Here is a 12,257-nt window from a genome sequence, read left to right as displayed (position 1 = left end):
AATATCATTACAGAAAACAATCTTACCTCAAACTGGTCTTTGGCATCAGGTGAGAAATATTCCCTCTTAGTAGCACCAAAAATGAAAGGCTGAGCATGTGCTTTCTCACCATAGACATCAAAGCAGACTAAGGCATCGTTTCTATCTAAAGATGCACCACCCGTTGTAAATATGACGGTGTATTCACCAACTGTGGAAATGGACAAATAAACATAATGCTACTATTTTAGGCTTACCAGGTAAATCTATTCTCAGGGTATTGAACTAATACTGCAGACAAAGTAACCTGCGAAGCAATATTGCAGATTAGATAGCTAAACTACTATCTACATTGCTAAATTGATATACAATTATAAACAAGTAAGTATTATTATTACTGTAATATGAAAGAAATATTTGAGAATTATTAATATTTGAATAAATAATCTATAAATAATCTAAATAGACTTACTTGGTTTGGACGGAGTTAATTCTCTGTCAATTTTCTTATCTTCCTTGCCTCTATCTAACCATCTGTCAATTAATCATCATTTATGTGTTTAATTTATGAAGCAGTAAAACAGGATTGTACAGTACAAGCTCATTAGTTCTATTTACTCTGTACCAGCTCTACTGTACCAACCATTAGCTCCACCGCACATGTCATTAGCTCAGCTGCTCATGTCAATAGCTCTACTATACCAACCATTAGTTAGATATTGTGACATGTCATTAGCTCTACTATACCAACTATGAGTTAGATATTGCGACATGTCATTAGCTCTACTATACCAAACATTAGCTCTACAGCATATATGTCATTAGCTCTACTATACCAACCATTAGCTCTACCACACATGTCATTAGCTTGGCTGCTCATGTCAATAGCTCTACTATACCAACCATTAGCTAGATTTTGTGACATGTCCTTAGCTCTACTGTACCAACCATTAGCTCAATTGCACATGTCATTAGCTCTGCTGCTCATGTCATTAGCTCTGCTGCTCATGTCATTAGCTCTACTGTACCAACCATTAGCTCTACAGCATATATGTCATTAGCTCTACTGTACCAACCATTAGCTCTACCACACATGTCATTAGCTTGGCTGCTCATGTCAATAGCTCTACTATACCAACCATTAGCTAGATATTGCTACATGTCCTTAGCTCTACTGTACCAACCATTAGCTCAATTGCATATGTCATTAGCTCTGCTGCTCATGTCATTAGCTCTGCTGCTCATGTCATTAGCTCTACTGTACCAACCATTAGCTCTACAGCATATATGTCATTAGCTCTATTGCATATGTCATTAGCTCTACTGTACCAACCATTAGCTCTACTGCACATGTCATTAGCTCTATTGCACATGTCATTAGCTCTACTGCACATGTCATTAGCTCTACTGTACATGTTATTAGATCTACTGCAAAATTGTAAGGGAGAATCTTTATATAGTTTCTTACAGTATAGTCTGACCACATTCCAAGGTTTGTGAGAATCACTACAAAGACAATAATTAGTTTAGATTGAGTTGAAACACAATTTACCATTACTAATCTGTGGTTTGCCAGACAGTGCATTTAGTTCATCAGAATAATTTGTGAGTGTCATCGTCACTGATACTAGGTAACATACTATTATCTCACAGACCTTGAAAAGCACAACAGAATAATCATCTTACTTTTTACAGGGAAAGTAGACTTCATTATCACTGTCCTGGGATTCCTTGATAATAATCTTATCCAAATACCATCCTTCACCAGGTGTTTTTCCATCATGGCCAATCACAACCTTCCTAAGTTCACCAAGATGCACTGCCTCAATTTCAAAAATGTCAACCTGATTGATATTAAACTGCTCATCATTGTTCTTAGATTTGTAGAGAACTCTCTTACCAGTGTCTCCTCTTTTGCCATAGATGTTCATAAAAATTGTTGACTTTGTGTTTGCTTTGGGTAGGTCAGCAGTAAAAACTTGAATGAAGTATTTTAGTACTGTGAACAAATATATAAACTTGTAAAAAACAAAGTTAAACTCCACAAAGCTCCTATATGAATACAGAATATATGCAATCATTGCTTTTCAATAAAAAAAAATAAATCAGTAAAGGAGCATTGGTTTGGAACATTTGATCAACATTTTTTCTGAGGTTTTTGTTTTCATAGGTTGAAATGAGATAATTATATCATGTACATTGCCCCGAGGTACCTATGTACTAAATTTGATCGAAATCCACTCAAAAGCTTTTGAGATTTTCTTACATAAACACACCAAACTCAATATTTCCCCTGTGTGCTTTGCAACACATGGTTAAAAATTAACAATAACAACAATTTAGAGTTCTGATTTAAATGTAGCTAAATGTTAATATATCTAACCATTGACCTACCTGGAAGAAGGTCTTTCCCGGGAAGAGCCATGGGTAGCTCTCGCCAGACATCCATATCATCGTGTTCTCTTGACAACCATCTGTTAACATTCATTGTAACCATGGTCCCCTGGTTCATGTCTCTCATCCTAACTTTCTCAAGGAACCAAGCTGGTTCATCATACATATTATTGTGGCCAATGCGTATCTTATACATGTCACCTATGTTGCCGATGTTCACCTTCAAGTATATGAGAAAATAATGTTACATGTAAACAAGTGGTGGTGAAGAAGGCAGTGGCAGTTACTCAGTGGATAGGAGAAGTGGAGTCCATGACAACTTAGTTATTGCAGCAATGGTCACTGGAAGGGTTTGGATATGTGAAATTGATTATTTGGGTGTACAGAAAATTGAAGCTGAAACATGAAGTCACTATTACCAGATTATAAATTTGCAATATTTGGTTGCTGTAAATATGCCAGAATTGAGAATGACAATGGCTTCCTGTCTCCCAATACACATACAATCAACATGTGACCTTGAGATGACCCTGACCTGGGGCCTTGCGAGGACCTTGACCCAGCCTTAAAGATTTTGGGGAGGTGTTTAGTCCCTTCCACCCTCAATGTTCAGTATCATCCATATAAAAGCAGAAAACGTATAAACCTTGAAATGACCTTGACCTGAACTTGAGCATTTCTGGAAAACATTGGCCCATCCAGTTCATTTTCCAAGACAAAGTGTGCTGAGAAAACCTACTGTAGCTTCCAGCTGATACAGTTGTCTACTGGGGCCCATGCATTATACATAGCCCATATATATAGTGTATGGGAAATCTGACAGAGGACCATCCCAGCAATCCAGCTGACTGTTTTAAAGAAGAAGTTACTTGAAAGAACAAGCAGTCAGCTGAGATAGCTCCACTGTTAGCAATGCACAGTTCAATTAAAAAACTGAAGATATCATTAAAAAATGAACAATATGTATAGTATCAGAGCAATCAGACTTGCTGTTTTCAACAAGGATTCAAAAATATCATTTTTTGCCAAAAATGACAAAAATATTCAGCAAAATTGAAGAATTGAAAATATCAACACAAAATGAACAAATCTGTGAGAAGTCTACCTGAGGTACCTAAAGCAATCAGACTTGCGGTTTTCAACAAGAAGTTGAAATATCACTTTTTATCAAAAAAGACAAAAATATTCACCCAAAATTAGAGAATTAAAGGAAACATCATGAAATGAACAAATCTAAGAGGTCTACCCAAGGTACATATACAGCATGTATCAAAGCAATCAGGCTTGTAGTTTTCAAGAAAAGTTGACGGACAACGTGCGACAATACAATGTAGGTGCTGTTAACTCATGAGCTCGGCTCAGTCATCTTCGATGACAGCGAAGCTAATCAAAGTCTGATTTATATCTACTATGCGACATACGGGGATTAAACATACCTTGAATTTATCAATGTTACCAGCATAGAAGTAGCCATCTTTACCACTACCTAGAACTATAGCATCAGATGAACTCCTATTACCATATGCATACAATGCAACTTTAGCTGTGGTTGATGCAGAATCCTCACGACCTGTTGTTATCCAGACTAACCAATCATTAGCTATGAAAAAAAAAAAAAATGTGCATGAACTCAGCTTCATTAATGCTAGTGTTTTTTGGTATAACAATAAGGCCAAAAAAAAAACTTACCAGTATGTTGCCCCCAAGTCGGAAAATTCAATTTTTTTTTTTTTAACTTTTGAAAACTAAGGGTATCGTAAATAGTCCAGGTAAATGGGAATCAATCTAAAGCATGCTAGATATTAAGGGTATTGTAAATAGTGAAGGTAAATGGGAATCAATCTAAAGCATGCTAAATATTAAGGGTATCGTAAATAGTCAAGGTAAATGGGAATCAATCTAAAGCATGCTAAATATTAAGGGTATCGTAAATAGTCAAGGTAAATGGGAATCAATCTAAAGCATGCTAGATATTAAGGGTATCGTAAATAGTCAAGGTAAATGGGAATCAATCTAAAGCATGCTAGATATTAAGGGTATCGTAAATAGTGAAGGTAAATGGGAATCAATCTAAAGCATGCTAAATATTAAGGGTATCGTAAATAGTGAAGGTAAATGGGAATCAATCTAAAGCATGCTAAATATTAAGGGTATCGTAAATAGTCAAGGTAAATGGGAATCAATCTAAAGCATGCTAGATATTAAGGGTATCGTAAATAGTCAAGGTAAATGGGAATCAATCTAAAGCATGCTAAATATTAAGGGTATCGTAAATAGTCAAGGTAAATGGGAATCAATCTAAAGCATGCTAGATATTAAGGGTATCGTAAATAGTCAAGGTAAATGGGAATCAATCTAAAGCATGCTAAATATTAAGGGTATCGTAAATAGTGAAGGTAAATGGGAATCAATCTAAAGCATGCTAGATATTAATGGTATCGTAAATAGTCAAGGTAAATGGGAATCAATCTAAAGCATGCTAGATATTAAGGGTATCGTAAATAGTGAAGGTAAATGGGAATCAATCTAAAGCATGCTAAATATTAAGGGTATCGTAAATAGTGAAGGTAAATGGGAATCAATCTAAAGCATGCTAGATATTAAGGGTATCGTAAATAGTCAAGGTAAATGGGAATCAATCTAAAGCATGCTAAATATTAAGGGTATCGTAAATAGTCAAGGTAAATGGGAATCAATCTAAAGCATGCTAGATATTAAGGGTATCGTAAATAGTGAAGGTAAATGGGAATCAATCTAAAGCATGCTAGATATTAAGGGTATCGTAAATAGTCAAGGTAAATGGGAATCAATCTAAAGCATGCTAGATATTAAGGGTATCGTAAATAGTGAAGGTAAATGGGAATCAATCTAAAGCATGCTAGATATTAAGGGTATCGTAAATAGTGAAGGTAAATGGGAATCAATCTAAAGCATGCTAAATATTAAGGGTATCGTAAATAGTGAAGGTAAATGGGAATCAATCTAAAGCATGCTAGATATTAAGGGTATCGTAAATAGTGAAGGTAAATGGGAATCAATCTAAAGCATGCTAGATATTAAGGGTATCGTAAATAGTGAAGGTAAATGGGAATCAATCTAAAGCATGCTAGATATTAAGGGTATCGTAAATAGTGAAGGTAAATGGGAATCAATCTAAAGCATGCTAGATATTAAGGGTATCGTAAATAGTGAAGGTAAATGGGAATCAATCTAAAGCATGCTAGATATTAAGGGTATCGTAAATAGTGAAGGTAAATGGGAATCAATCTAAAGCATGCTAGATATTAAGGGTATCGTAAATAGTCAAGGTAAATGGGAATCAATCTAAAGCATGCTAGATATTAAGGGTATCGTAAATAGTCAAGGTAAATGGGAATCAATCTAAAGCATGCTAGATATTAAGGGTATCGTAAATAGTCAAGGTAAATGGGAATCAATCTAAAGCATGCTAGATATTAAGGGTATCGTAAATAGTCAAGGTAAATGGGAATCAATCTAAAGCATGCTAGATATTAAGGGTATCGTAAATAGTGAAGGTAAATGGGAATCAATCTAAAGCATGCTAGATATTAAGGGTATCGTAAATAGTGAAGGTAAATGGGAATCAATCTAAAGCATGCTAGATATTAAGGGTATCGTAAATAGTCAAGGTAAATGGGAATCAATCTAAAGCATGCTAGATATTAAGGGTATCGTAAATAGTGAAGGTAAATGGGAATCAATCTAAAGCATGCTAGATATTAAGGGTATCGTAAATAGTGAAGGTAAATGGGAATCAATCTAAAGCTTGCTAAATATTAAGGGTATCGTAAATAGTGAAGGTAAATGGGAATCAATCTAAAGCTTGCTAAATATTAAGGGTATCGTAAATAGTCAAGGTAAATGGGAATCAATCTAAAGCATGCTAGATATTAAGGGTATTGTAAATAGTGAAGGTAAATGGGAATCAATCTAAAGCATGCTAGATATTAAGGGTATCGTAAATAGTGAAGGTAAATGGGAATCAATCTAAAGCATGCTAGATATTAATAATAATAATAACTTTATTACACTACTAAAAACCTTCAGAGGGTTTTTGTATGGTAAGGAACATAAATACATACAATACATAAGAGATAAAAATAAAATGTTAGTAAAATAAAAGAAAAAAATAAATTAATTACTTTCTGTGGTTTTAAAAATTGTGCTCTTTAAGTATTTTGCTAAAGCTATATTATTCTCCATAATCTTTTTAAATATGGAATTCACATCCATTGTGAAAATATTTATTGCACACTCATCGAACAGTTTTTTTCTTTGTTCTATATAGCCAGTACAAAATAGCAGGAAATGTTTTTCATCTCCTAATGCTTTAGTGTTACATTTATTACAGTGTCTATTTTCTAATTCTATTTTGTGCTTTGTTCTTCTACCTAATTCTATTTCTAAGTTGTGGTCACTCAGACAGAATTTTGAAAGCATTTTCCTGAGGCTGAAATTTGAAATGTTTTGCAAATAATTTTCCATATTATAGCTTACTTTGAATAGTTTGTATGTTCTCAGTTTTGTTCCCCTATTTTCATTGGTTTCACTGAAATTTAGTTCTTCTCTCCATCTTTGAATATAAATCTCAGATAGTCTGAGTTTTCCTTTTTTTAGTATTTGATTCCAATTTTCCATATTGTGATCATTTTTTATTTTAATTAGATCATTTCCCAGTGTAGCATTAATAGTCCTTACCCAGTTTGAATTAATTTGAGCCAAATTAATTTTTAATTTTACTAAGGGTATCGTAAATAGTGAAGGTAAATGGGAATCAATCTAAAGCATGCTAGATATTAAGGGTATCGTAAATAGTGAAGGTAAATGGGAATCAATCTAAAGCATGCTAGATATTAAGGGTATCGTAAATAGTGAAGGTAAATGGGAATCAATCTAAAGCATGCTAGATATTAAGGGTATCGTAAATAGTCAAGGTAAATGGGAATCAATCTAAAGCATGCTAGATATTAAGGGTATCGTAAATAGTCAAGGTAAATGGGAATCAATCTAAAGCATGCTAGATATTAAGGGTATCGTAAATAGTCAAGGTAAATGGGAATCAATCTAAAGCATGCTAGATATTAAGGGTATCGTAAATAGTGAAGGTAAATGGGAATCAATCTAAAGCATGCTAGATATTAAGGGTATCGTAAATAGTCAAGGTAAATGGGAATCAATCTAGAGCATGCTAGATATTAAGGGTATCGTAAATAGTGAAGGTAAATGGGAATCAATCTAAAGCATGCTAGATATTAAGGGTATCGTAAATAGTGAAGGTAAATGGGAATCAATCTAAAGCATGCTAGATATTAATGGTATCGTAAATAGTCAAGGTAAATGGGAATCAATCTAGAGCATGCTAGATATTAAGGGTATCGTAAATAGTCAAGGTAAATGGGAATCAATCTAAAGCATGCTAGATATTAAGGGTATCGTAAATAGTCAAGGTAAATGGGAATCAATCTAAAGCATGCTAGATATTAAGGGTATCGTAAATAGTGAAGGTAAATGGGAATCAATCTAAAGCATGCTAGATATTAAAGGTATCGTAAATAGTCAAGGTAAATGGGAATCAATCTAAAGCATGCTAGATATTAATGGTATCGTAAATAGTCAAGGTAAATGGGAATCAATCTAAAGCATGCTAAATATTAAGGGTATCGTAAATAGTCAAGGTAAATGGGAATCAATCTAAAGCATGCTAGATATTAAGGGTATCGTAAATAGTGAAGGTAAATGGGAATCAATCTAAAGCATGCTAGATATTAAGGGTATCGTAAATAGTGAAGGTAAATGGGAATCAATCTAAAGCATGCTAGATATTAAGGGTATCGTAAATAGTCAAGGTAAATGGGAATCAATCTAAAGCATGCTAGATATTAAGGGTATCGTAAATAGTCAAGGTAAATGGGAATCAATCTAAAGCATGCTAGATATTAAGGGTATCGTAAATAGTCAAGGTAAATGGGAATCAATCTAAAGCATGCTAGATATTAAGGGTATCGTAAATAGTGAAGGTAAATGGGAATCAATCTAAAGCATGCTAGATATTAAGGGTATCGTAAATAGTCAAGGTAAATGGGAATCAATCTAGAGCATGCTAGATATTAAGGGTATCGTAAATAGTGAAGGTAAATGGGAATCAATCTAAAGCATGCTAGATATTAAGGGTATCGTAAATAGTCAAGGTAAATGGGAATCAATCTAAAGCATGCTAGATATTAATGGTATCGTAAATAGTCAAGGTAAATGGGAATCAATCTAGAGCATGCTAGATATTAAGGGTATCGTAAATAGTCAAGGTAAATGGGAATCAATCTAAAGCATGCTAGATATTAAGGGTATCGTAAATAGTCAAGGTAAATGGGAATCAATCTAAAGCATGCTAGATATTAAGGGTATCGTAAATAGTGAAGGTAAATGGGAATCAATCTAAAGCATGCTAGATATTAAAGGTATCGTAAATAGTCAAGGTAAATGGGAATCAATCTAAAGCATGCTAGATATTAATGGTATCGTAAATAGTCAAGGTAAATGGGAATCAATCTAAAGCATGCTAAATATTAAGGGTATCGTAAATAGTCAAGGTAAATGGGAATCAATCTAAAGCATGCTAGATATTAAGGGTATCGTAAATTGTCAAGGTAAATGGGAATCAATCTAAAGCTTGCTAAATATTAAGGGTATCGTAAATAGTGAAGGTAAATGGGAATCAATCTAAAGCATGCTAGATATTAAGGGTATCATAAATAGTCAAGGTAAATGGGAATCAATCTAAAGCATGCTAGATATTAAGGGTATCGTAAATAGTCAAGGTAAATGGGAATCAATCTAAAGCATGCTAGATATTAAGGGTATCGTAAATAGTCAAGGTAAATGAGAATCAATCTAAAGCATGCTAGATATTAAGGGTATCGTAAATAGTCAAGGTAAATGGGAATCAATCTAGAGCATGCTAGATATTAAGGGTATCGTAAATAGTCAAGGTAAATGGGAATCAATCTAAAGCATGCTAGATATTAAGGGTATCGTAAATAGTCAAGGTAAATGGGAATCAATCTAGAGCATGCTAGATATTAAGGGTATCGTAAATAGTCAAGGTAAATGGGAATCAATCTAAAGCATGCTAAATATTAAGGGTATCGTAAATAGTCAAGGTAAATGGGAATCAATCTAAAGCATGCTAGATATTAAGGGTATCGTAAATAGTCAAGGTAAATGGGAATCAATCTAAAGCATGCTAGATATTAAGGGTATCGTAAATAGTCAAGGTAAATGGGAATCAATCTAGAGCATGCTAGATATTAAGGGTATCGTAAATAGTCAAGGTAAATGGGAATCAATCTAAAGCATGCTAAATATTAAGGGTATCGTAAATAGTGAAGGTAAATGGGAATCAATCTAAAGCATGCTAAATATTAAGGGTATCGTAAATAGTGAAGGTAAATGGGAATCAATCTAAAGCATGCTAGATATTAAGGGTATCGTAAATAGTCAAGGTAAATGGGAATCAATCTAAAGCATGCTAGATATTAAGGGTATCGTAAATAGTGAAGGTAAATGGGAATCAATCTAAAGCATGCTAAATATTAAGGGTATCGTAAATAGTGAAGGTAAATGGGAATCAATCTAAAGCATGCTAGATATTAAGGGTATCGTAAATAGTGAAGGTAAATGGGAATCAATCTAAAGCATGCTAGATATTAAGGGTATCGTAAATAGTGAAGGTAAATGGGAATCAATCTAAAGCATGCTAGATATTAAGGGTATCGTAAATAGTCAAGGTAAATGGGAATCAATCTAAAGCATGCTAGATATTAAGGGTATCGTAAATAGTCAAGGTAAATGGGAATCAATCTAAAGCATGCTAAATATTAAGGGTATCGTAAATAGTCAAGGTAAATGGGAATCAATCTAAAGCATGCTAGATATTAAGGGTATCGTAAATAGTGAAGGTAAATGGGAATCAATCTAAAGCATGCTAGATATTAAGGGTATCGTAAATAGTCAAGGTAAATGGGAATCAATCTAAAGCATGCTAGATATTAAGGGTATCGTAAATAGTCAAGGTAAATGGGAATCAATCTAAAGCATGCTAGATATTAAGGGTATCGTAAATAGTCAAGGTAAATGGGAATCAATCTAAAGCATGCTAAATATTAAGGGTATCGTAAATAGTGAAGGTAAATGGGAATCAATCTAAAGCATGCTAAATATTAAGGGTATCGTAAATAGTGAAGGTAAATGGGAATCAATCTAAAGCATGCTAGATATTAAGGGTATCGTAAATAGTGAAGGTAAATGGGAATCAATCTAAAGCATGCTAGATATTAAGGGTATCGTAAATAGTCAAGGTAAATGGGAATCAATCTAAAGCATGCTAGATATTAAGGGTATCGTAAATAGTGAAGGTAAATGGGAATCAATCTAAAGCATGCTAGATATTAAGGGTATCGTAAATAGTCAAGGTAAATGGGAATCAATCTAAAGCATGCTAAATATTAAGGGTATCGTAAATAGTGAAGGTAAATGGGAATCAATCTAAAGCATGCTAGATATTAAGGGTATCGTAAATAGTCAAGGTAAATGGGAATCAATCTAAAGCATGCTAGATATTAAGGGTATCGTAAATTGTCAAGGTAAATGGGAGTCAATCTAAAGCATGCTAGATATTAAGGGTATCGTAAATAGTCAAGGTAAATGGGAATCAATCTAAAGCATGCTAGATATTAAGGGTATCGTAAATAGTCAAGGTAAATGGGAATCAATCTAAAGCATGCTAGATATTAAGGGTATCGTAAATAGTCAAGGTAAATGGGAATCAATCTAAAGCATGCTAGATATTAATGGTATCGTAAATAGTCAAGGTAAATGGGAATCAATCTAAAGCATGCTAGATATTAAGGGTATCGTAAATAGTGAAGGTAAATGGGAATCAATCTAAAGCATGCTAGATATTAAGGGTATCGTAAATAGTGAAGGTAAATGGGAATCAATCTAAAGCATGCTAGATATTAAGGGTATCGTAAATAGTCAAGGTAAATGGGAATCAATCTAAAGCATGCTAGATATTAAGGGTATCGTAAATAGTCAAGGTAAATGGGAATCAATCTAGAGCATGCTAGATATTAAGGGTATCGTAAATAGTGAAGGTAAATGGGAATCAATCTAAAGCATGCTAGATATTAAGGGTATCGTAAATAGTCAAGGTAAATGGGAATCAATCTAAAGCTTGCTAAATATTAAGGGTATCGTAAATAGTGAAGGTAAATGGGAATCAATCTAAAGCATGCTAGATATTAAGGGTATCATAAATAGTCAAGGTAAATGGGAATCAATCTAAAGCATGCTAGATATTAAGGGTATCGTAAATAGTCAAGGTAAATGGGAATCAATCTAAAGCATGCTAGATATTAAGGGTATCGTAAATAGTGAAGGTAAATGGGAATCAATCTAAAGCATGCTAGATATTAAGGGTATCGTAAATAGTGAAGGTAAATGGGAATCAATCTAAAGCATGCTAGATATTAAGGGTATCGTAAATAGTGAAGGTAAATGGGAATCAATCTAAAGCATGCTAGATATTAAGGGTATCGTAAATAGTCAAGGTAAATGGGAATCAATCTAAAGCATGCTAGATATTAAGGGTATCGTAAATAGTCAAGGTAAATGGGAATCAATCTAAAGCATGCTAAATATTAAGGGTATCGTAAATAGTCAAGGTAAATGGGAATCAATCTAAAGCATGCTAAATATTAAGGGTATCGTAAATAGTCAAGGTAAATGGGAATCAATCTAAAGCATGCTAGATGTTAAGGGTATCGTAAATAGTCAAGGTAAATGGGAATCAATCTAAAGCATGC

At 33.7% G+C, this 12,257-nt stretch overlaps 1 protein-coding gene across 1 annotated transcript in view; it reads right to left on the bottom strand.

Moving 5' to 3' along the window:
- LOC102804847 (uncharacterized) overlaps positions 1–12,257 on the bottom strand; it is a 179,915-nt gene that overhangs the window by 144,732 nt on the left and 22,926 nt on the right. Inside the window, exons 15-19 of the mRNA XM_085493076.1 lie at positions 3,810–3,973; positions 2,374–2,593; positions 1,666–1,978; positions 452–513; positions 27–190 (exon numbers count right to left, since the gene is read on the bottom strand). Of these exons, the coding sequence (XP_085349202.1) occupies positions 27–190; positions 452–513; positions 1,666–1,978; positions 2,374–2,593; positions 3,810–3,973 (923 nt within the window). The remainder of the gene's footprint in view (positions 1–26; positions 191–451; positions 514–1,665; positions 1,979–2,373; positions 2,594–3,809; positions 3,974–12,257) is intronic.

This window comes from Saccoglossus kowalevskii, chromosome 18, assembly GCF_978046115.1.
Source record: "Saccoglossus kowalevskii chromosome 18, keSacKowa6.1, whole genome shotgun sequence".
Taxonomy (NCBI): Eukaryota; Metazoa; Hemichordata; class Enteropneusta; family Harrimaniidae; genus Saccoglossus; species Saccoglossus kowalevskii.
The sequence above is the reverse complement of the archived record's forward strand: the minus strand, read 5'-3'. Positions and strand labels throughout refer to the sequence as shown.